At 37.3% G+C, this 26,366-nt stretch overlaps 1 protein-coding gene across 2 annotated transcripts in view; it reads left to right on the forward strand.

Annotated features, from left to right (window-relative positions):
• Positions 1 to 22,925, forward strand: part of GABPB1 (GA binding protein transcription factor subunit beta 1) — a 134,076-nt gene extending 111,151 nt beyond the window's left edge. Inside the window, exons 4-9 of one of the 2 annotated variants that reach the window (XM_008705955.2) lie at positions 2,302 to 2,496; positions 3,760 to 3,907; positions 4,251 to 4,364; positions 11,586 to 11,771; positions 14,742 to 14,857; positions 21,422 to 22,925. In XM_008705955.2, the coding sequence (XP_008704177.1) occupies positions 2,302 to 2,496; positions 3,760 to 3,907; positions 4,251 to 4,364; positions 11,586 to 11,771; positions 14,742 to 14,857; positions 21,422 to 21,574 (912 nt within the window). In that variant the 3' untranslated portion in view covers positions 21,575 to 22,925. The remainder of the gene's footprint in view (positions 1 to 2,301; positions 2,497 to 3,759; positions 3,908 to 4,250; positions 4,365 to 11,585; positions 11,772 to 14,741; positions 14,858 to 21,421) is intronic. The other variant, XM_008705956.2, reaches the window with a different exon arrangement.
• Positions 22,926 to 26,366: the final 3,441 nt, after the last annotated feature.

Consider the following 26,366-nt stretch of genomic DNA (forward strand, 5'->3'; position numbering starts at 1 on the left):
CCTGGCCTGCCAGGTCTCTGTAGACAGGTCTGATGTTATTCTGATATTTTTCCCTCTGTACGTAAGGATTTTCTTTCCCCTGGCCACTTTCAATACTGTATCCTTGGATCTAATATTTGTGAAATGCACTATGACATGATGTGGTGTAGGTCTGTTGTCATTGACCTTGGGAGGGGTCCTCTCTGCCTCTTGGACACAAATGTTTGTTTTCTTTGCCAGATTAGGGAAGTTCTCAGCTGTAATTTGTTCAAATATCTCTTCTAGACCTCTCTCTTTCTCCACCCACTCGGGGATGCTGATGATTCTGACATTGGAACGTTTCATTGAGTCAGTAATCTCCCGTAATCTACATTCTTGAGATTGGATTTTTTTGAGCCAAGTTTCTGTTTTAACTTTCTCTTCTACCATCTCATCCTCCAATTCACGAATTTGTTCTTCTGCCTCATTGACCCTGGCCATCAGAGCATCTAGTTTAGACTGCAGTTGATTCATAGCATTTTTAATTTCTGCCAGATTCACTTCCATTTCTGCCCTTAGAGATTCTATATTCTCCTTAATATTTTTGTTAATATTTTTTTCAAGTCTTCACCTCGTCTTGACCATTGTTACTCTGAACTCCATTTCTGACAATTTGGTTATATCCAGATCCATCTGTTCTGTGGCAGAGGCCACAGTCTCTGTATCTTTTCTTTGTTGGGGGGGATTCCTCCTCCTTGTCATTCTGATGAGTGGTTACGGGGATGCCCAGAGCCCAAATTATTGACCAGGACCCAGGCAGTGTGCACTTGTTTTATAGGGACCTTAGGGATATGGGCTTCTTGATTTTTCAGCCTACCTTCTGGGGGGTGAGGGGCCTGCCGCGCCGATACTCAGGCAGCCCTGTTTGGGTAGAGTCTCGGCGTCCCCTGCAAGGGGGGATGGGGATTGGCACAATGTGAGCTGGTATTTCCCGGCTTTTGTTCTCTGGCGGCTTTCCCTGGTGGTTTTCTGTGGCTCTTCTGAGAGTCAGAGCAGCAGTGGCCATATCCTACCCTCTGTCTCAGAACAGAGAGATCGCAGTCTGCTCTCCACTGAGCTCTCTTGGCCACTTTAACTCTGTTTCTGTTGGTGCTGCTAAGAACCCTGCAGTGTCCTGGGTTGTGCGCCCCACAGCCGCTCTTCCAGTCCTCGCTCCCAGGGCCGGCGCGTCTCTGCCCTTTGTGCTTCTAACACCGCCAGCCGTCCCCGGTTCCCGAGCTCCCTGTTTCAGTGTGGTTCGCATGCACTCTGGAGCGCCGGTTTTCAGTCTGGTCGTGAGCTTATTCCCGCACTCCCGGTCTCAGTCTGCTTTCTCGTGGGTACTGGTCAGCGAGTCCGGCCCACTCCCCAGTGCAGGTGGCTACTGCTTCCCTGAGCCCAAGTGCGTCGGGTCCCTACCCCTTCTGTTTTTCTTCCGATATCTGTGCGCGGATTCACGGGTCCCCACATCATACCTCAATATTCAGCGCTGGAGATGTTCGTTTGTAGAGATCTTGCGTCTCACGCTGATTCCGTGGGTGTTCAGGATGGTCTGGTAGATATCCAGCTCGACTCAGGGGACCAGTTGAGAAAGCGGTCCCCTACTCCTCAGCCATCTTTTCTCCTCCTTACAGAAAGTGGTCGCTTTTCTGTTCATAGTTTCTGCTACTCTTTTCTTCATTTTCCAGTTGCGTTCATAGATATTCAGAATGGTTTGGTAGCTCTGTAGCTGAATTCCTGGGACCAGACGAACTTTAGGTCTCCTGCTCCTCTGCAGTCTTGGAACCGGAACTCAAAAACAGGCAATTGTCCGGCTCACTGACTCTCTTCCAGAAAACAGCAAGCAGGAAGACAGCTGCAGTGGGTGGTCCCAAGTAACTGGTAATAGACTGGATGTAATCGAAGAGCTGCCCACTTTGTGCTGACTGCACAGTGGGCACCCAGGCAATGCTGATGCCTGTCAGCACAAGGACGAACAACCTCCGCTTTCTCATGACCTCCGGAGGTCTTCTCTCCTTCACTTCTTATGCCATTCTATCCCGTGATGCTCATACTTGGTGACTGAAAAAATCATTGCTGCACTCCTAAGAAATTAGAAGGAAAACAAATAGGGAAGTTAGCATGATAGAAAGCTGATTAAGTGACATGTATGGAGATACATACAAATTATTCAACACAAAAAATAGAGAGCTGATCATGTTGGTAGCAGATTCTTACTTTAAAGCATAATGGCTAGTATTTTCATATTAGGAATTCTTTATATTTCATGTTTTAGAAATCTCTTATTTTGCAATATTTTTATAGCATGGTGCTGATGTTAATGCAAAGGACATGTTGAAGATGACAGCTCTACACTGGGCCACAGAACACAATCATCAAGAAGTGGTGGAACTTTTAATCAAATATGGTGCTGATGTACACACGCAAAGTAAATTTTGTAAAACTGCATTTGATATTTCAATAGACAATGGGAATGAAGATTTGGCAGAGATATTGCAGGTAACTTTTGGCTTTTAATTTGAGAATATGAAAGGATCTCTGTCTTGTGGATGATTTGAGCTGTTTAGCTTTTGGCTTTTCATTTTGGACTTGGTTATTTTGGACAGTCATTTTCAAACTCTTTCACTTTTTCTTTGTTCATTTACTGTTCAGTTTTCTGATTGTAAGATCATAGTCTTTACATGTAACATGAGAAGATTAGATAAGGTGATTACTTTCTGTGTTTTTAAGTTCCTGAATTCCCCTTCTAGACATTTTATTCTGTTAATTATTTTGTTGCGTATTTGGATAAAATACGGTTTTTCAAGTTCTGTTAGACTTCCACTAAAATATTTCTTTAGTAGCTATAACAGCGTCCCCTGAGTGAGTGATATAGTCTCTATCACTTTGATTGGTTTCTTTTATTTTTCATCATCCTCAAAAAAATCTGGGAGCATAGTTTTTTATGGCTTTTACGCAAGTTTCTTTTTTTAAGAATGTATTTAGTTATGGGGGGGAGGGGCAGACAGAAAGGGAGAGAGAGTCTTAAGCAGACTCTGTGCTGCGTGTGGAGCCCCACACAGGGCTCGATCTCATGAGTCAGATGCTTAACTGACTGCACCACCCGAGCCCCCCTGGGAAAGTTTTTCTAAGAGCCAGTACTGCTTCTCTTTTCTTTAGGTACACAACTTTGATATAAATTATCTTCTTTACACACTGCTTCTTGCCTGTCTTCTTGTTCTCCTTCCCAGTAGAACTCTTCTTTAAGACCATTTGACTCTATTGAATTTTAGCTACTTAAAAGATTTTATATGTCCAGGAAAATGAATTTTGTGATGCCTCTTGCAGTTCTTTTACTCCTAGGAGTGCCGTATGGGGGCCAGGGTTGAAGATTGAGAACAGTTAATTGGGAAGGACATACTTTATATGTATAGTGTTATATATTGCTGAATATAGTAGAGGAAATATTTAAGTAATTTGATTTCTATAGCCACAGGGCAGTAAAATATCTTTCAGTTGTGTTCTATAAAAAGCCTTCCAGATATCCATTTCTCTTGTCATGGGATTTTGCTGCTTTACCTAACTGGGGAATTAGGATGTAAATTCCTATCTGTGATTTACCACTGCACTCTTAGTAGACCCTGTACAAAGATTTCCATTTGTTTTATATGATTCTTCTTAAGTTTTAGAATGTCCTTTATGTTTGTGTTTGCACTACATTGAGAATCTGTGCTCTATGTTCCAGTTATAATTCTGAAAACGCTGTGTTGATTTGTGCCCTAGATTGCTATGCAGAACCAAATCAACACAAACCCGGAGAGCCCGGACACTGTGACGATACATGCGGCCACACCACAGTTCATCATCGGACCTGGAGGGGTGGTGAACCTAACAGGTCTGGTATCTTCAGAAAATTCATCCAAGGCAACAGGTATTGAGATGCATATAGGATAGCTGTTGGGACTTTATGCTTTAGTAGGTATCCTCCTTTTAAGAAAGGACTGTTGGAGAATGAGGGTAAGATTATATCCATCACCTTTTCTTTGGTATTGGCAAAAACCAATTTTTATGAGACACAAGAATTTGAAGAAAGGTGATATTGCAAAATGCACTGCAATATTATCTTCCAAAACCTCGTGCTATCCGAGCCTGTTTTTCACAAAATGATGATCCAAGCTTCATTTAAGAGTTGAGTAAAGTAAAATAGAGTAGCAGAAAAGTGCATTAGATTAAACTCCTTTAAAATGTAAATCTGTCTTCTCTTTTGTTCACAGATGAAACCGGTGTATCTGCTGTTCAGTTTGGAAACTCGTCTACGTCAGTATTGGCTACGTTAGCTGCCCTAGCCGAAGCGTCCGCTCCGCTGTCCAACTCTGCAGAGACGCCAGGTTAGAGAAACAAGTCAAATGTGCACATTAAAAGTTGGAGACTCAAATATTTACAAAGGCTAGGAAGGTGATAGAAAAGGCTAAAGTGAGCAGATTTAAGATGATGGCTATCTGAAGACGGGGGCCCAGGGCAGGGGGCATCTGCTCCTTAGCTCTAGCTGATTATGGTCCTATGTGCAGTGTTGCCAGATTCCGTTTTTTATGGGAAGCTGAAAATCGGGATTTTGAAAGAATGTTAAGTCTTGTCAATTAATTAAAATTTGATTAAAATTAAAAACTAACTTGTGTGGTTCACAGAAAAACATGTCTCTGTGTCCACTTGGCCTTTGTTTTTACTAGTCTATGACTTTTTGTATAAAGTAGATAATTACATGCGTGAACTTGCTGTCTTTTTCATAACTTTTAATTTTTGTTAGTTCTGTTAGAATGATGTAGAATCTTACTGACTGACAGAACTAGGAGGTAGCATGCCAGCACCACCGTTAAAGGATGACCTGATGGTCAACAATGATAAACAGTGTCAGTAGCTGGTTTAGACCAGGTTTTACTTTGACATGTAAGCAAAATAGTTCTTGCTGTAATTAAATTTAATTAATTAATTTATATTATATTAATTATTTATATTAATTAATTTAATTAATAAATCAATTAATTAAAATAAATTAAATAAAATTTAATAAAATTTATTTTAAATTAATAATATATTATATTATATAATAAAATAAATAAATTAATTATATATAATTATATATAATATAGAAATAATGTATATAATTAATTAATAATAAAAATTAATTAAAATAAATTAATTAAAGCAAAATAGTTCTTGCTGTAAGTAAATGTCTTTTTAATTAGGGAATTTAAAAACTTCACAAAATTACTATTCTTACTGTAGTTTAGGCCATTATATTTGGACCCGTGCTTATAAAAAAATAATTTATTGCCACTCATTTAAATTCATGGTTTTTTTCAAATCGTGCCTAATAATAACAGTAACGACAACAGATCATTGAGTGCTTACTTGTGTCCTGGGCCCTGTGGTACATGTTTTACTTATGATCTGACTGAATCCTCACCAAAAAGCTTGAAGATCCATATTACTGGATTTGACTCTTTAAGGTGCTACTGATTGAAAGATGTGTTTTTTTTCAGGGAGAAAAATGGACCTATTTCTCTCTTCTCTTTCTCTCTTTTCCTTACTGACTAGTGATAACAAACATTTATCTGTTCTCCAGCTTCTTTAGCAGCATAATCCATGTTGGAGTCTAAGCCTTTGTATTTGGGAGTCGTAAGATTTTTCAGAATCACTTTTGGCCGTTAGCAGTTATGTGCATCATCGTCCCGGATATGCTGCTTTTATAACCTGTGCCTGGGTCTCTCTAGCGTCTTGGTCGTTGCGTAAGCATCGCAAAGAAAATTACTTTTACTGGCGGCTTCTGTTTTGTTAAACTTTCGCATTTTTTGTCTTTAATTAAAGCATGTATCTCTGAAAATTAAGCAACTTTTCCTGAAGGTCAGCTGAAATTTTGACATTTAGCTGTTTGGCTCCATGAATTCGTCATACCAACTCCTCCAACATCTACTTTTGTAAATGTTACATATGGCCTGGTCTGAGAGATTAGGAATTTCAGTTGACTTTTATCATGTGTGATTTACAGTCTTTTGTGAGTGTAGTAATTTTTCATTTCCATGCTACCTCATAATGGAATCTTTTTGAAGATATTTTAAGAGCCCGAATTAAGTTAAAGTTCAGGTGAGTACATTGCCACCAGTGTAAATAACTCAGCGGAGGTGCGTGATCAGATAAAGAAGTACCTTCTCACAGCTCAGTTTCCACATGCTCACGCTGATTATTTCTCTGCTTCATGGCTGTTCAGTTTTTCTTAACATCAATTGTCAGGCTCATCCCCATTTTAGAAAATATTTACATCGATTTTTTTCAAGGACATTGTAGTTAGGATCTGGGAAATAAAGTAGTACTCTCATTTTATATATGATGAAGCTGAGATTTACGAAGTTAAATAATTTTGCCCAAGGTAGCATGGCCATTAAGTGGTGAAAGGAGTTTTGTGCTCAAGGGTCTGATTGATTCCTAAGTTGTGTGACTGTGACCACTATAATATATGGCAGTTTTTTGGTGATCAGTGGACTGGTCTCTTCTACAATGTTTATAATTTGGTTTGTGATAAGAGTAACTGTGTGATTATCATTTTGTCTTCTATCAAACAAAAGCATCACTATTCTTGCTTTACTCCTGAGGTATGTCTGTTGAAGCAGTCTGCTGAAATAAATGTTTTGTTCCTATGTCCTTCTTTAATGGATGGGATATAGGGATTTAAATAGATGAGAACGCATTCCAGTGCATTCCATTTTGTAAGTTACTCCAAAATGAAGATACAGAAAAGTTAAAAAAAAATTTCTTTGGGAGGTTGCAGCTGCTTTCTTTCCTCATGAGGAAAACCACGGCCATGTAATGGTTTACTCTTTACTAATGAACAGAGGCGGTTATGTTATCCTCTTTCTACCAAAGCTTACGGGCCACTCTGTTACAGGCATTTTCTCTTTGAAAAATCAAAACTCCAGGAAACTCACACTCTTACTCCCTTTCTTTTTGCTTTAAAACAAAACAAAAATGCACAAACAGTAAAAATTCGCGGAGGGATAGATCATGTTTTGGGTTAAAGGAATAACTCAGAACTGTTCTTGTGCTAAAATTTCGACTTCTTGTTTATAAACAGCTATTCATTTATAATGAGAAAAGTATCATTTTTTCATGCACTGTGAACAGATTTTTGTTGAGTGTCTCTTATGACTTGGTTACTCTGCTTGGTGCTAGAGAGAAAATGGTGAACATTCTGATTCAGTCCCAGTCCTGGTGGAACATGTGGTCTTTGGTAGAGCAAGCTGTCCGGCAGTTACCCTGATAAATAACTGTGGTCAGTGCTACCTGTAAAGGAGGCAGGATTTTCACCTAGTCTGGCGGCTCAGACAATCTTTCCGGAGGAAGAGACATTTAAACTAAAGATGAATTAGGAATTAGTAGAGCAAACATTGGGGGAAGAACATTTGAGGAAGAGGGACACTTCTAAAGCTTTTGAGGCCGGGAAGAGCTGGTCCTTTTCAGGGCACTTTAGAGGCGCATGTGGCTGAGCGCAGTGAGTGGGAGAGTAACTCATGGTGGTTGAAGGTAAGGTTATGAAGGGCTTTGAAAATGATTACTTTGGCAGGCTCTGAAAGGGGGTTCAGTTAGGAGTCTTAATGCAATCAGCTGGGGAAGAGGTTGTGGTGGCATGGATTAGGATTTGGCAAAGAGACAAGAAGTGAAAAGATTTTATGGCTCTAGCCTGAACTCTCCTATATTGGTTTTGTTTTGCTTAGCCTTACTCTTTTTTTGTGGCCCAGCGATATAATCTCTTGATTAAATAGAGATCTGTGACCACCTTTCTTTTTGTCTTTAGAGCAACTTCTGTTGATTGTTAATACGGTGTTTTTCCAGAGGAGTAATGCATCTAGCGGCTGTTTCCCTCTTTTCTCCTAATAGTGAAATTTGAATCAGGTCCCCTCTGCACATTGTTTTTCTGCTATTCCTACAATAGGTCAGTAAAAGTGAATTGGCTTTAAGGGATAAGTTTACTGGGCTTCATAAGATTGTTTTGGTTTTGCTTTTTTGTTTTTAATTTCAGGTTCAATTGTAGGCCCAGTACCTTTTGAACGTTTTTATTGAACACAGTTTTTCGCAGTGAAACATTTACATGTAGAATTTTCAATCCTCAGATCATCTTAAAGACAGTTTTTTTCTCTTATTTGAATTATATAAATTATAATTAAGTCTTGTTGAGCGAGATCTCCGATATTTTCAACGATGCTGTAGGCTATCTAGGCTCTCTTTATATATTACAAACTTGATTTTGATCAATGAGTATTACACTTATTTATTTTTTATCCTGGGGTTTTACATTTAGAGGGGCATATGTGTGTGTGTGTGTGTGTGTATTTTAACACTCTTTTTAAAGTTTTTAGGTTCTCTCTTTTATTCTTACATGTTCCAACATTTCACTGTTGGGTTGTTCTTAGGGTTTCTGGGGCACACTTTGTCTTCTTACGTAATTGGTTTCCTTATAATTTTTTCTCATATTCCTTACTATAGCATAACTTAAAAAGAAAACTTTTTAGATGAAAGGGAGGAACTCTATTATTTTAATGATAGTCATTGGGAATACTGCAAAGATGAAAGTTCTTGAGTTGTACCTTGATTGTGTGTGATCTCAGAAATTTCTTACATATGATTATGCTTTAAAGTATTTACTACTTGTAATTAACATTCAGCCAGACTGGACATTTCTTTTTCATATGGATATTTTTAAGAAAAATCAAAGCAATAGTTAATGTGTTTGAAAACCTTAGTAGTTGTTCTATTGAATATATTACTGCTTCATGCCCTACATTTCATTTTATAATTATCTTCCTGAAATTTTCTTAAGTGCTTGGTGATAAAGCCTAATTATAGTTTAAGAGAAACAAAAATGAGAGAACTCAAAACATAAAGGTGTTTTGTATTTTCAGTATTCTCTTCTGCAGTTTGTACTGTGACCCTTGATTATTACCAAATAACAGAATCACAGGGTTGCAGCCAGATCTGTTGCTGTACCATGAGTACGTCTTTGAAAACTAGGGTCCCCATACTTGTCTTTTTTGAAAAAGGAGTTCATTGATACCCATGATGTTCTACAGGGAGTTGGTAGCAACTTAGCATGTTTCAGAGCACCTGTGCATCTGAACGGTGGGTAACAGGACTCAGGAGAGAATGGTTTTATTTAATTGCACTTTTTGTAAAGTGTTGCCTCACACGATCGATGAAGAAAACATTTACAAACAGTTTTTATGTGATTTCTTTTTTCAGAATTACATTGAACTGTTCTTTATTTTATGTAATTATTTGTAATTATTTTTCAGAATTATGTATGTTAGATGTTACATTAAAACATTTTTTTAGATCGACAGTTTTCAAGCCCATAGAAAAATTGGAGGATAAACTTTATACCTTTCACCTGTACTCACCACCTGTTAAAATCTTGCCACACCTGCATGTACACACACATGCACTTTTATTATGCCCAATTATCTGCAAGTGGCTGCAGATATCATGACACCTCACGCTTAAATACTTCAGCATATATCTCCCAAGAACAAGGACAGCCTGTTACACATTCATAGCTCCATTATATTTCCTAAAAACATCAACATTAATTTAGTAACAGTATCTGACATGTGGTCCACATTCAAGTTTCCCCAGTTATTCCCAAAATATCCTTTAGAAGGTGTTTGTTTTTCATCCAGTATCCAAAGTTCACACATTGTATTTCGTTGTGTCTCTTTAGTCTCCCCCAGCCTAGGGCAGCCCCTGCCACTTCCCTTGTTCTTTTTGACACTGAAATCTTAGTAGAGTCTGTGCCCATTGTGTGCACAATCATTTCATTCTGGATTCATTTGTTTAATAATAATTAGATGCAGGTCAAACATTTCCAGGAAGAACACAAGTGATATTGTGTAATGTCCCATTGCGTCACATCAGGAGGCACATGTGAGGCCATCCCGATCATGACTGCTTGGTGAGAGTGGTCACTGCCAGGTCTTTATAAGCCCCTTTCCCCCTTACTAATCTTTGGCATGATACTTTGAGAATATGTGAATATCTTGTTTCTTGAAACATTTCAGTGGTTTTAACATCCATTGGTGACCCTTGTTTGAATCAGTTATTACTTTGGGGGTTACAATGATAATTTTTCTTGTTTTGTTAATTAGCTGTCATTCTTTTTTCTTCTTTTTTTAAAAAATTTTTTATTTTGTTAGTCACAGTACATCCTTAGTTTTTGATACAGTGTTTGATGTCATTCTTTTTTCAAGAAGATCTTTCCTCTTTCCCCCTTTCTGTCCTTTTTCATGAAGTATTATTACGGACAAATAGATTTTTAAAGATTCATTGTGTTATAATCCATTATTGTCACTATTCCTTTTTTTTTCTTTTTTCTGTTAAGTTCAATTAGCTAACATATAGCAGTACATCATTAGTTTTTGATGTAGTGTTCGGTGATTCATTAGGTGCGTGTAACACCCAGTGCTCATCACATCACGTGCCTTCTTTGATATCCGTCATTATTCCTTTTGATGCTTCTCTGTTGAAGTGTAATATGCATGCAGAAAATTGCACAGATCGTAAGTGTATAGTATAATGAATTATCTCAACATGATTACTCCTGTGTATAATCACTGCTTAGTTCATGAATGGGAAGCACACAGTATATATTTTGTACCGGACTTATAGCACTGAGCATGATTTTTGTCAGATTTATCCATATTTTGTATTTAGTCGTTTTAATTGCTGTGTAGTATTCCACTGTATGAATCTACCTCTATCCATTGTCTTTTTGATGGATAACTGGTTGGTTTCAAGTCTTTTACTATCATGAGTAAAGCTGCTATGAATGTTCCTGTACGTATGTCATTTGGGAGCAGTAGTTGGGCATAGGGTTGCCTGTGGGAAAAGATTTTGGCAGCATTAAATTGTGATTTCTTTACCCAGGCAAAGCCAGGGGGGCTGTTTTCAGCTGCCAGAATCCTTTCTGGGGCTCTCACAGAATATTAAGGACATAGTTTTGGATTTTATTTATATAAATGTTAATATGCTGTATTACTCACTATCATACAGTACTCGATCTGTGTGCCACTTACTATCAAGGCAACCCTTGCCCACACAATCCAAAAAGGGAATACTGTTTATTGTTCTGCTTACTTGAAAAATATACATTTTCTCGTCTCATCAAATATGGAAATGCGTATCAACTCATGTAAATACAAATGGAGTATAACCACACACAAAATTCTCTTTTGGATTGTACAACTTTATTAAGCAGGTGTAACTCTTGTTATATCTTTGACCTTAGGAGATTTTATAAATTCTGTACTCATATAACTAAATGAAGAGATATTTTTTAAATATACACATGCGTAGTCAGAACTCAGTTGTAAATTTTGGGCTTATAGTCGATGGTTTACATAGGTAGTGTACAGCACCACTGCAGAGTGAACGTAATAAACACCATGTGTTTTTATATGTGTCACATAAAAAGCGTGGAAAACAAAAGTAGCAAAGCAAAGATCAACTCCTAGTCATAGTTTTATCTGTGTTCACTGATTTTTACATATGTATTTTTTTTTTTCCAGTAGTGGCTACGGAGGAGGTAGTTACTGCGGAATCTGTGGATGGTGCCATTCAGCAAGTAGTTAGTTCAGGGGGTCAGCAAGTCATCACAATAGTCACAGACGGAATTCAGCTGGGAAATTTGCACTCCATTCCGACCAGTGGAATAGGTCAGCCCATCATTGTGACCATGCCAGATGGACAACAAGGTTGGTAGTAGGCATGTGCATAAAGTTTGAATTTATTCTCAATGCTCGGGAAATTGTGATGTTTCTCAAAGCATTTATTTCTGCCTTAAATTATATTTTTGTTACCTTTTGCAAGAGACTTGATTGGCTAATTTTATTTGCTTGGATTAGTATTGAAATTAACTTGCATTCTCTGAGTATATACTAGGTGGAAAGAAGAATTGGTTTCTGGCTGGAAAATGAGCTTACGTAAACAATTGAGAATCCGCTTTGGACAATAATTCCTTATGCTGCTTATTGCAATTCAGATAGCCTACAGTCTTTTAAAAATACCATGTATGAAAAGGCTCCTTACAAATAAGTTGGACTTAGGACTCGTAGTAGGAATGTGGTAACCACTTTTAGCAGCTTTGTTGATAGTTTTCCCATTTTTTTCCCTCTTGGAAACCACTGAGAGGAGTAAGATAGATTAAACAAAAGGCTGAGAAAACCATAAAATTCCATATTTTAAGTGCTCCCAAAACCATCTAAGACCATTAGAGCCAGGGCAAGAGCACCTTTATGAAAACCCACAGTGGTGCATCGAGAAAAGAAAAGAGATTGAGCTAAAAAATTCGCAATAAATACACACTCAGCAAGACAGGGCCCAGTGTGTGTAGGAGGTGCTGTAAGCAGGGCTGAGGTAGAGTAGGGCATGAATGCTGGGGGAGCAGAAAGAAAAGGTATGGAAAATTCCTATCTGAGCAAGCATTGCCATGTACCCAGTATCCCCCCCAAAAAATGTGTGTGCACATGCATAACCTTTTAGAAAATAATTAGGATTGCAGAGACTGTGTCCCTTCATGGCTAGTGAAGGAATTGGGGAAGGAAAGGGCTAGAGCTAGAGGTTTGGTTCAGAGTGACGGAGGTGATACGGCACTGTAGAGTGACCAGGTCTCAGGGAAAACGTTTGCCTCTATAGCAGCAGAAGAGGAGCCCCTTGACCTGTGAGGCCTGGGAGGCCATTCTGTTCTATTCTGCAGAAATCTGCTGATGGCTCATCCAAGATGTGGATCAGGCCCAGATGCTTTCACAAAGCTTCAAAGAACTAATTCAAATCATACAGAAATAAGGAAACTTTCACAGTTTGTATCAAGCAGATACAGTGTTTCTAATACCTGGCCATTATACAGACAGACTAATCTCATCCCATGAACAAATGGAAAGAAATGTCATTTTTTTTTTTTTTAAAGATTTTATTTATTTATTTGACAGAGAGACAGCTAGCGAGAGAGGGAACACAAGCAGGGGGAGTGGGAGAGGAAGAAGCAGGCTCACAGCAGAGGAGCCTGACGCGGGGCTCGATCCCATAACGCCGGGATCACGCTCTGAGCCGAAGGCAGACGCTTAACCGCTGTGCTACCCAGGCGCCCCAGAAATGTCATGTTTTTGATTGAGAAGATTCACTATCGTAAAGCTCTCCATTCTTCTTGAGTTAATTTGTAAGTGTAATGTGATACGGGGGAAAAAAAAAGACTGTTTTAGTTTGCTGGGGCTGCCACAACAAAATACCATGGGTTGAACGACTCAACAGAAATTTATCTTCTCAGTGCTGGAGGGTTGAAGTCCAAGATCAAGGTGTTGGCAAATTTGGTTTCTTCTGAGGCCTTTCTCCTTGGCTTGCAGATGGCCGCCTTCTCACTGTGTCCTCATGTGGTCGTCCCTCAGTCTGTTTGTGTTGTCTGTGTTAATCTCTGCTTCTTAAAAGGACACCAGTCATGTTGGATTAGGGCCCACCCATGTGACCTCGTTTTACCTTATTTACCTCTTGAAGGTACTGCGGGTTAGGATTGAAGCATTTGAATTTTGAGAGGACACAATTCAGGCCATAACAGAGACTAACAGGTTTTTTCCTGGAACTAGTCGAACAGATTCTGAAGTTTATATTAATGGGGGGAGAAGGGAAGAAGAATAAGGAAAACTCTGGGAAAGAAGAGCAATGAGAGGAGCTTACTAAATATTAAGATAAACTTTTAAAGCCTCCACAATTCAAAAATGCGTAACTGACATATGAATATATACGGACTATGCAGACAGTCCAGTGAAGCAGATACAAGGTTCGCAATTCTTCCTGGGTTAATTTGTAAGTATAATATAATATGAGTTAAAAGAAATAAAACTCTCTAATTCTCAATATCGCTAATGTTTTAAATTCCAGTGTACTAAAAATTTTACTTTTTTTCATGTCTGCTTACATTTATAAATGAGAGAGTTTTTAATATTTTGATAAAGAACTTTAAAGGCTGTAACACAATTGTAATTTTCCCCGTTGATTATTAAAATTGGTTTGCATGGTCCCAGCTTGCACAGTCATTTCTGTGGTCCCGCACTGCTTGCTATACAGAGCAAGGACAGCCTCTCTCTCTATGTATATATATGTTTACGTCTGTATAAAGAAATACTAAAGATCAGGGACAAAGTCCAACAAGCCAAAAGAAAAACAAGCAGAGTTTATACACAGACAACGTTCATAATGGTGTGTCCACACAGTGGAATATTATGCAGCTAAATAAAAGCCAGCACTGTATGTACTGATGAAAGATAGCCTAGGTTCATGGAGGGAAGAAAGCAGAGGCAAAACATGTCTCTCTTGTGTGCGTGCTGCCTTTTGTAGAAAACAACGAGAATGTACGTTCATGTTTGTTTTTATATAAATTAACACAAGAACAATAAGAAACCAGTAAAAGTGATTGTTATGCTTATTTTGATTTTCATCCATATAATAAATATGTTATCTTTAGAGTTTTAAAAAAATAGGTACCTTAAAAAATAGATAGTGTTCATTAAAAATGCAAAGATGGATATCCTAATAAAAAGAAAATTAATGCTTTTACATTATTGTTTCAGGATCTCTTTATTTTACGAGTTGCATCAACAATGTCGCAACTAGTTTTATTTCTACTAAAACCTAGCTGAAAATGAAGTAACGTATACTTTTTTTTTTAATTTTAGTATTAACAGTACCAGCAACCGACATTGCTGAAGAAACCGTTATAAGCGAAGAACCACCAGCTAAGAGACAATGTATCGAAATAATTGAAAACCGGGTGGAATCTGCAGAAATAGAAGTAAGGAGTCTTTTACCCGGTGTGTTTTGCTGCAGTCACCCAAAATAAATTCAGTTTGCTTTTCTAGATTTTTTTTTTTTTTTGGTCTTTTCTATTTATTACTGACAGTGCTGTTTTGATACAGAATGAAAGTCCATATATTATTTTGTCTAATAATTTGCTTATACATATAGCAAGCCCTCAATAAATACATATTGAATGAATGAATGAATGAGTGAAGAATTTGTTTATAACAAAGTCTGTCATCGTGGTAACATTGTAATGAATTTGGTTCTTGCACTCCATCCTTCATTTTCTATTAAATTGACATGCATCATTCTCACAAGTCACAAAAGAAATGTCACTGTATATTGACAAAAAACATTCTTTTCTTTTGAAAGTGAAATGCAAATGCCCATTTGGGCTGGAGGATCCTTTTAAAGAATGTTGATGTTTGTCGACTAGGTTATTTTTTAAAAAGCCATAAGTAACTGCTTATTTCACTATTAAGTTCTTTAATAAGGAATTTTAATTAAGACTAGCTGTTGATAGGATTCACCATTTTCCCCCACCTCCCAAACTAGTTTGGAAGTGTAATCAAACCATAGTGCCTCACAGGTTTTTTTCCTCACATGACTGTAAATAAACCTGTGTTCCCTGAATTTGATATTAACTCATATAAAGTGAAAATAAAATTATTCTTGAATAACTTTGAAAGATCAATTGCAGTGTAAAGGATGTTGGACTTGAAATTAAATGAGCTGGATTTGAATTCTACCTCTTGGCCCTATTAGCTTTGAGGCAAGTTATCTTACCTTTCATGAATTTCAGTTTTATTTTCTCTCAAATTGGAGTTTTGGATAACAATATCTGCATTTTGGAGATTTTATCAGAATTTACAAAGTCATCATACTCATTACATACATATTCATAATATCTGATATACGTAACCAGTAAATGTTGCTGACTGTCTTAAATAGTAAATGTTGGTGAACATCTAGGAATTCTTAGGTGTCTTGTTTCATGGAAAAGAGGGTTTTTTTTTTTTTTAAAGTCACTAAAAAGCAACATAGTTCTGAGGACAACTAGAATATATCTTTGCTCTAGTTCATTTAAGTGTAACATCTTTAAGCCATAATCACAAAGAATATATTATTGAGTTAACAAGAATCTGATTCATGGCTTAACCAGAATGTTTGGTAAAAGTTTGACTTTAATTATTGAGGGTAAGTTGTTTTGTTTCTTCAAAATTTGAAATGATATTCAGTACACAGAAGTTCTTATGCACTAGCAATTTATTCCATTGAACAGTATCAATATACTTATTATTTAGTAATGTTTTAAATATGGTTTTTTTGATGTCAGATGATTTTTTTCTGGCATATAAGGTGAAAAAATTTTGCCATGTACTTTGCTTTAACTATTTTTTTTTGCTTTAACTATTTAATAAAACATTTTAAAATTACTTGAATTTTTATTAAACATAAGCTTAATAAATCCAACAAATTATATATTTAAAACAATGAATGTGCAGCCTGTACCTTTATTTACCTAGTAACCCATAAGTGTTGCTGTTTTTCTCAAAGGTCAGCCTGATTTCCCTTTTAGTCTTTCAGAGACCAGGGAGCATAATTACAGGTAACAGGAAAGTATGAATTAGGGTATATAAATTAACTAGAACCAAGTATAGAACTTTAGGGAGATGGAGTTTTAGTTTGGTTTAAAAGAAGTGTTTTGTTTGTTTTGTTTTGTTTTGTTTTTCATAATTAGAGCTTTCTGGTCTTGAAAATCTCATTCTCCGTCACCAGAAATGTTCAAGCCAAGGTTGCATGATCTCTCTAGAGCTGTTACAGAGAGACCTTGAAGCATACAGTGAGTCTAGATGGTAGAGGGGGGCTGGGGATGTAGAATGAAGAGAGGCCTCCAATGTTTTCATCAAACCAGGTAATCATTTCCTTATAATACACAGAGTGGTGCTTTTGAACTTGTTTTCTCAGGTGACCAATGGAGTTGTCTTTGGGGGAAGACTTTTATACTCTAAGTGACAACTTAACCATTAACTAAAAAGGTTTCTTGCAGGCAGTGATTCTCAACTGGGGCACTTTTGACCCCAGGGACTTTTGGCAATGTCTGGAGACATTTTGGGTTGTCGTAACTAGGGGTGTGCCACTGACCTTTAGGGGAAAGAGGTTGGGCATGCTGCTGAACATCCTACAGTGCACAGCCAGCCCCCACAGTAAAGAATTATCTGGTCCCAAAATATCCATGTGGAGATCGAGGGACTCTGCTCTACAGGAATTAAAAAAAGTAACTCATTATACAAAATCTAACATGTTTGAGTTTTCTCTGCATGTGTGTGTCCACAACTACCAAAGTGCCTGTTTATAAGTCAAGTGTTAAGAATTTATATTTACAGTTTCCCAACTAACATTGGAGAGGTTTATTAATAATCTCTACAGAATTGGTTTAAATTGTAGAAAATATTATAAACACTGAAGCTTTTATATCTGCATTATAGCAATATAGGAAATGAAATAGATTTGTTTTTTGAAGGGGAGGTATGAATAAGACACCAAATTGCAATAATGTTTATCATATCACCCCCTTGATATTACTCCACTAAAGATATTTTTGGAAGCAGTGTGCTCTATATGGAATCAGTTAATTATTTTGTAATGTGGGAGGGAAGAAATATTATTAGTGCATTAGAAGAACAGATTTTTTCTGCTGTTTAGTTGTGTGAATTCAGGAAATAACCTTTACCTTTTCTTTGCTATGGAGGTTACAGATGAATATGTTTATTAGCAAGTTTATTTATTTTTAATGAAATATTTTTGTCTTCTAACCAGTGATAGATTGAGATCCTTAGTGTTCTTTTAAAAACTGTTTTCTGTAAACTTTACACAATGTTTTATTTGATGCAGTTTTTTTCAGTCTATTTTCCTTTTATCGATATTCTTTGATCTATCAAAGTTGAGCATTTTCTATACTCCTATCTCTTTTGTTTTTCTTTAAGATTTTTATTTATTTGAGAGAGAGAGTGAGTGAGAGAGCAGGAGCTGGGGGAGGAGTAATGGGAGAGGGAGAAGCAGACTCCCTGCTGAGCAGGGAGCCCTACTCAGGGCTTGATCCCAGGACTCCAGGATCATGACCTGAGCCTGAGGCAGACGCTTAACTAACTGAGCCACCCAGGCGCCCCTCCTGTCTCTTTTTGGTAAGTTTTTTCTTTAGGGGTGGAGTAGGCAAAGGACCAGATAGCAATTACTTTCGGCTTTGTGGGCTGTCCAGTCTGTGCTTCACGGCTCACTTTTGCCATTGTAGTGGGAAAGTAGCCACAGACACTTTGAAAATGAGTAGGCATGCCTTATTTCCGTAAAACTTTATTTATAAAAACAGGATCATATTTGGTCCATGGCACTTGGAAAATTGATGTTTATACGCAAGGGAACAGCTCACATGTCCTGCCCAGTTTCTCTCCTTCTCTTTTTAAAGATTTTATTTATTTGACAGAGAGAACACAGGTGGTGGGGAGAGGGGCAGAGGGAGAAGCCGACTCCTGGCTGAGCAGGGAGCCTGACGTGGGGCTCCATCCCAGGACCCTGGGATCATGACCTGAGCCCAAGGCAGATGCTTAACCGCTGTGCCACCCAGGCGCCCCAGTTTCTCTTTTTTTAAAGAAATATTTAATGGTTAAAATATGGTTTTATTTTATAATTTTCTGATTATGTTATCTTGGTCAGATTATGTAACCTTTTAAAGTTAGTAACAGGGAGGAAATAACAGCACCTACATTATCAGACTGTTGTAAAGTTTAAATGAAAATGCATGTAAAGGACTGGTACAATCATGGGCATATCATAAATGCTCATTAAGTGTTAGTTGCTTTTATTATCTTCCAAAATTTTATAGAAGTATGGTAAGAGATAAACCACTATAATGACTTTTTGCCTTAGCTAAGGTAAAAATAAATTTGAATATTAGAAAATTAAAAATGATAACACTGTTTCCAGAGAATTGCTACCAGCCGGAGCTGAATTCAAGAATTTTGTTTCAAAATAAAAAAGCAAACTCAAGTCTTCCCTTGCCTTGTCATTCCATTGCTTGGGTTTGGAGTTGCTGTGTAAGATAAATATCTTCTCAATTGCTACCAAATCGTGATTATCATCAGAATTTACTTTTTTGGAATTCTTCAGTGTTAGACTGTTAAAGGAAAAACACTGTAGTATTACATATTATTAGGTGAAGGTGTGTTTATTTACAAATGTCAAAGTCCTTTTTACATGCTTTTATTGCAAAAGGTCAAAACTATAGGATTGGTATTTCTATTTAAATGTAAATCTCAAATGTCAGTCTGTTGGACTATTCTATTCATGTGTGAAACAACCAAATTACTGTTTACATTAAGGAAATGTCTTGCATGTAATAAAAGTTCGGTAAACATTTAACAAATAAATTTGTAAACAAAGGATCTCTGAGTAAAATAAGTGATATTTTCCACTTTTTAGAGATTTTTATTTGCTTTGAAAAGTGAGGTGGCAAGAAGATTCTCTCCCCAAACACCTATATTCTTGAGAAGTAAAAAAATGGAGACACTTAAAAAAAAGTAATGTTAACTGTGCTTTCAATCTTGAGGACTGAGTGTACTCCAAGAGTAGTGCTAATGACCTTTATCTTTCAGGTTTTACAGATACATTCAAGAAACGCAGTGTAACATGAATGTCTATTTGGCCTAGTAGGCAGAAGGGAGCTGTCTTTTCATTTATAGGAAGATATATTCTAATTGAAATAAAAATACGCAATAAGGAGAACAATTGAACTGTATTTACTGTTAGACTGCCTCACTCGGTTTGCTTTCATCTGCTGAGTAATTGTGACTCCCTTGCTGTTAATGAAGAGCTAGTACGAGAAGATACCTTAGAGACTGTGTTCCAGGATTTCCTACCAAATTCAAAACTTTCATTATCAAAGGATCTTATTTCTTAACACATGTAAAATTTTAAAGCACTTATTCAGGGCCATGAGTGCTTCTGCCAGAGGTGGCTGTCTAACTCCTGGAGAAGCAGCACCCCTCTCCCACCCTTTCCACCAGCGTGCTCAAAGTTCTCCATAGTTCACTGCCAAGGTAGTGGTGGTGATTGTTTTCCTGAGGCTCAACTCTTGGGTATCTTTTCTGACTTGTTCCTACTCTGCCATCTTGCCTGGAGAAAGGGTAAGAAGGGGGTAAGAAAAGGGTAGCAGGGTAAGGTGTGGGCATTTCTTAAATTGGAGATGAAGGGTGCTTATGTTTCTTCTTGTACATTTTGTGTAAATGGACGATTTGGAGACTACTTGTATGATCAATCATTCCCACCTTTGGTGGACTTGGGAAAAATACATGTTGGATTTAGCTTCATTCCCAGTATGGGGAAGGTAATGGGATCAAAGGAAGGCAGGAAGGAGTATTACACTTGCTCCTCCTTGGAGACCATATGAATAGTGAAGGGGAGGGGATCTTTTAGCATTCACAATGGATGAGAGTCAAGGAAGTAATGGAAGAGACTCTCATACTGTCCTCTTCCCCAGTAGGCTGCTGACCCTCACCTTCAGTTTTCTCTGGTTGAGTGTCTTGTCCAGGATGACCCTGGCATTTCTTATGTTCAGTCATGGTCCTATCCTGAGCTCCCATCCCAAAAGAGGTCCTGGGCCTCTGTAATGAGGTTGAGCTTGGGCCTGTGCGGGTTGAGCTTTTGTCCACATGCATACTGGAGGTATGAGAAAGGAGTCTTTGAAATGCTTTCCCTTAGGCAACTGAAAAGGGGCAGAGTGAGGAGGAGAAAGGGTATCATTTTCATTGGACTAGCTTTGTGTTTAGCTCTCAGTTTATTGAGGAATTTAATACATATATTCAATATTTGTATAATTTAATGAATCACAATAGAGAAATTATTATTTTATTGGTTTGTAAAATGAGATAATTTAGGAAACATTAATCTAGACCAACACTCTTCGTTTTACAGATGAGGAATCTTGTTTGTTACCAGAGAAGAAGATAGTATTAAAAGTAGTAATTTTAGAATCTCGTAAACCCAACTGTGTTACCACGGAAAGCTACGTCATCTCTGAGCATTGTTTTCCTCATCTGTAAAATGGGCATAATCACTGTCTTTGAGGCTTGTTATTGGGAATCACGTTATTTCGTCACATAATGAGTGTTCAAAAAGTATTAACTTTTATAATTTATTATACCTTTACATAAAAACATCACAGATGGAGGTGTGAAGAGGTATATTTCTCTCTTAAATCTCTTCACTGGTCTTTGTCGTACATGTAGGAGTACAGGTCCACAACCTGGGTTCATTATGTTAATCTTATTTTTAATTAGGGAGTGCTTTCTCGAGGTCAGACAGTAATCTCTGTCAGAGCACGGAGCACAAAACTTGGGGCTTTAATTACTAATGAATTGGTAGACAGAGCAAGACGTCTTGGAAGTATCAATAGGCGGCTACATCCAGCTCCTACAGGTTTTTCTGTTTGAAGGATGCATGCTTGTATGTGTTAGTCATGTATTTGTGCAAACATTGAAAAAGCCTTTTTTTTTTCGATTAGGAGAGAGAAGCGCTTCAGAAACAGCTGGATGAGGCAAACCGAGAAGCACAAAAATATCGACAGCAGCTTCTAAAGAAAGAACAGGAAGCAGAGGCCTACAGACAAAAATTAGAAGCTATGACTCGTCTTCAGACTAATAAAGAAGCTGTTTAATTAACTACGAGCACGTAGTTTGCATTTGCTTTTGGTTAAGAAAGAACACAGTCTTGAACTATACGCCACAAGGCGCAGTCGCAGGAAGCCATGTCAACGGAAGAGACTGCGGATCGACGGTCGGACTTCCGCCATGAGCTCTGAATCCTTGTAACATAAAACTCTACTTTAGAAGTTGTGAAATGTATTTAAAACTGAATTCTGTAAATAGTTTTTGTTTTTTTACAGTTCCAAATGAGTTCTAAAGATTGTTGAAGAGATCCAAAAACACAATAAGCCACTGTTTTTGTGAATTCTTTTTGATTTTAGTATGAACCTTAATTTCTCAGAAACAGAACAGTTTTAAGGGTGATCGTTGTTGATTAGACCAAATGTTATCTAATAATTATGTGGTGGACTGATGCTGGAATTCCTCCTGTAGGTATAAACTTCTATATGAAGAGAAGATTTCTCCCAGGAAATCTTTGTACAGCTTTAAGTTGTCTCAGATTCTCTGAAAACATTTTTTAGAAAGCAAATTTTTATATTTGTTCAATTTCAGCTATACCCAAGTAGATTTACATGTATATGAAGCAAATATTTTTTAAACGTTCTGTTTGTACATATTCTGCATGTTTTATAATTTCAAAGTGCATCACTTGCATACGTATTTTTCCCACAAAGATGACGAAAGTGAACTAGGGGAAAAAATCCTTTTATTCTATAGGTCATTGAAAGTTAAGTAAGCTAGCAGCTGGTTTTATTGGAATGACAATGTTCTTAGAAGGAGCAGCTTACAAGATAACTTGAATTTGCAAACTGCAAAATCTATGCTTTTTTGAAAATTTCATAGTGGGGACGTGAAACTATTTTGTGCCTTCCATCATGATTTCCACATGAAAGCACTTTAAGGCACTGGATTTTAAGATAATGTTTTTGGAATACTCAGAGCATATGGGTTTCTGAAATATTTCATGGACTCATTTCCCCCAGGAAATTATTCTTATGGAAAAAAAATGCTTTTGTATGTAGAACAAGAACTTTTTGTACTCCAGTGATGCTAGGTATGTCTAACATAACTTTTACTTTTCCCTGTGAAAGCCGTATGTCTGTGCTGTGACTTGTTCTCATCACAATATTGTTGAATTCCGCAATGTATGGACATTAAACTCTGACATACTGTTCATTCTTTTTTGTAAAACACAACTTCAAGCTCCTTTTTCTTGCTTTATTTTTTAATGTCTTATTGCTTTATGAAAATGTTTAACCCTAAGACCCTTCTAGATTACCTATCTGTATAAAGAAGCAATTACCCTTAAAACTGTACTCTGGCCTACTTTTCTATTTTACAATTAAATATCTTTTCCACATACATTCAGTGTAGACTTATATTTTGACCACACATTAAAAATTTTGTTCTGTATGTTACAGCCGTATTCCACTAGAATGAGAATACATATATTCTTCACACTGTGTCTTACAAATCCTCGAGGTAATTTCTTGGGAGGTTGCTAGCTCTCACTGGTGTTATTATAATTGTTAAGGTAATAAAAGGATCTATGAACTATCAGCCTGATAATTGCTATTTGGGAACTTAGAAAGGTTTGAGAGCAAATTTAAGAACTCTAAAAAGACGAGAAAAAGACCTTTTCAGTTTTCCACTAAATTTGACATATATTTTAAATCACCTAAAACTAGGTTTTACAAATGCTAGGCCATATTTTCAATAGCGTGAAGCTAGTTTTTCTATGTCTCTTATTACTTTAGTGCATTTATGGGTTTGTTAGGCAGAGTGCCTTTGACATATGCAGGTTGGAGTGGAGAAGGACCAGTATCTTTACCCCAGAGTGCAAGCCACTGTAGACTTCGCTGCCAGACCAGACTGGCCCCAAAGAGCCCTGAGACGGTGTTGGAAATGAGCCCCTGAAAGCTGATTTAATTCGTTCTTTGATTTCCAGTCTCCTGTTGTGCTAGAGACTTCACCTGGTACAAGAAGGAATTTTGATTTACAGTAACATCTGGCCTAGATGGGAAAAAATAATTGGTACTTGAAAGGAGTAAGTCTATGATAGTAGCAGGTAAATACTCAGATGTCTTTGGGACAAGTTCCAGTGTTATGCTGAACTTGTATAATTCCTCAGTCATCTACACCTGATCCAGTGTGCTGCAAAATCAATAGTTAGACTAAGAATTTATAACACATTTACAATGGGCTTATTTACTATTTTTTTTTAGCTTCTGTTTTCAGGTGGGCTGGAAAAGCTTTGCATTCTAATTCTCGATGGTGTTTTGAACAGAAGATTAAAGGAACTGACAGAATAATAGAGAAGTTTGCAGAAATCCATACTTAATGTGCTTCCCCTTCCTAATGACGGCTTTGTAGTTAAAGGTCATTTTGGTAACCACATTGATGGTTAATTATTTCCACTGATGTGTGAACAAACACCGTTTAGAGCGGCCTTACTCAGCTAGGGTTCTGGGAGGGAAACAAGCCCTAATGCCTAACTCTTAGGGCCTAAAGAATTAATTCCTTTAACGAATTAGCTTCTTTCCTGTGCGGCTAGAATAGTTACATACTATCTAGACACGGAACTCATTGGCTGTCTTGATTACCTAATTACTCGGTTCAGATTTAACCCTTCCCTGTGTACAGTCATTGGAACTCTAGGATTACGAATTCTAAGTTGGATCTGTGATGCTTTCAGAAAGCCTCATCTGGCAAATAGTATCTGCAGGGACTGTACTTCTTAACTAATTTTAATTTATTGGTATTTATTTTATTTATATTGTAATTACTTGCCATAAGGGCTTCTGATGTCATTTGTTTTTATTGGCTTTTAGGAATAATATTCTTATGTCAATCTTTCATGATATGAATGGCAGACTAGTACTCTATTCTTTTACTCTGACACTGGATTGCTTTATTTCTTTATGGTGGTGGGGGGCTGGGAGTTGGGGAGCTTTCCTCTGACATTCAAAAGAACAAAATTAAGTGGAGGAGGGAAATAAATGTGAAATCTCATGCCATTTTTGTTTATGACAAAAATTTGTATATAAATATTTTTATCTAAAACATTGCTAATGAGAATCTATGCACTATATTTTTTCTTCAGCATCATTATTTATGATGTTATTTATTGAAAATTAGAAGAAACCCTTGCCTATAACAGGAATTGGTGAGTTGATAGACCTATTCATGGGTGTTTTGTGCTGATATGACTGATTTTTTCTGTTTTACTCTATACGTAGCTTCTTCCTGATAAAATCTATAAAGTTGTCTTTGTACTTTAATACCTGGAAGACCCTGGGGTGCCTGGGTGGCACAGCGGTTAAGCGTCTGCCTTCCACTCAGGGCGTGATCCCGGCGTTGTGGGATCGAGCCCCACATCAGGCTCCTCCGCTATGAGCCTGCTTCTTCCTCTCCCACTCCCCTTGCTTGTGTTCCCTCTCTCGCTGGCTGTCTCTATCTCTGTCAAATAAATAAATAAATAAAATCTTTTAAAAAAAAAAATACCTGGAAGACCTTGAGAACTGACTCAAAATATGGCAAGAAGAAAAACCTTTTCAGATATAATCACAAAACAACTGGAGGAACCTTTGTGGATGAGTTCCATATGGAACACATATGGATGGGTTCCCAAGGCATTAGCACTCAGGCTTATATAGCAAATAGAAAAAAAATATATTTTCTATTCACCTAGCTTCTATTGAGTAAACAACTCCTCCAGCATGTCAGATCAACTTAGGAATGAACTAACTAATAAATTTGTTAATATTTACTGTACTTGGATTTCATTATAGATAGCTAGTCTGTTGTAGTTTTGAATGATGTTGGCTATTTGCTTTCTCCGTGTTAAACGAGAGCATCTCAATGCGTGTGGATTCAGTTTGACGTAAGTAAGCTCCCTGAATTCATTCTTAGATGACTGTGGAACCCATGATGGAAAACACAGTATTACCACTGGAGATATGCTTCTGGTTCCAAATCAAAATTTTTATATCAATATTTTTGTGACTTGTTAAAACTTTCCCAAATGTAGAGATATACAGAGAGATGGTCTTAATAGTTTTTGATCATTTTGATACCCTGAGCACCTTTAAAAATATTTCAACTTAACAATAATCAAATATTGAATATAGTCTGGGTATATTTCCTGAGGGCTCTTCATTTTTATTTTTTTTTTTAATATTTATTTCTTAGAGAGTGCAAAAGTTGGGGGAAGGGGTGGAGGGAGAGAATCTCAAGCAGACTGCCCATTAAGTGCAGAGCCTCACATGGGGCTCCATCCCAGGACCCTGAGATCGTGACCTGAGCCGAAATCAAGAGTCAGATGCTTAATCTACTGAGCCACTCAGGCGCTCCTTCATTTTTAGATAAATACTGTAACTTCCAAAAAACTATGATTTAATTACTGGGAAAATTTTGATGTGGTCTCTGTGGTTCTGTCCACTATGCTTTATTAATTGCTTAGTTTTTCATTTAAGTAGCGTAGATCTCATGTGCACAGTTGATATGTAGTATGTTTTCTAGATTACTTAAATGTCTGACTTTCCTGAAATAACTTTCTGATATATTTGTGTGTGTGTCAGGTAAAAGTAAAGCATTCATTTTTGTATTACCATTTTTCATGATTACTCTAGATTTGCCATCGTTATAACTAAGGAGTTACTTCAAGTTTAAATTGCGTTCACTTATTTTGCTATAGAAAAATAGTAATATTAAGAGGGGCGCCTGGGTAGCGCAGTCGTTAAGCGTCTGCCTTCGGCTCAGGGCGTGATCCCGGTGTTCCGGGATCGAGTCCCACATCGGGCT

This window comes from Ursus maritimus, unplaced genomic scaffold (assembly GCF_017311325.1).
Source record: "Ursus maritimus isolate PB19 unplaced genomic scaffold, ASM1731132v1 scaffold_35, whole genome shotgun sequence".
Lineage (NCBI taxonomy): Eukaryota > Metazoa > Chordata > Mammalia > Carnivora > Ursidae > Ursus > Ursus maritimus.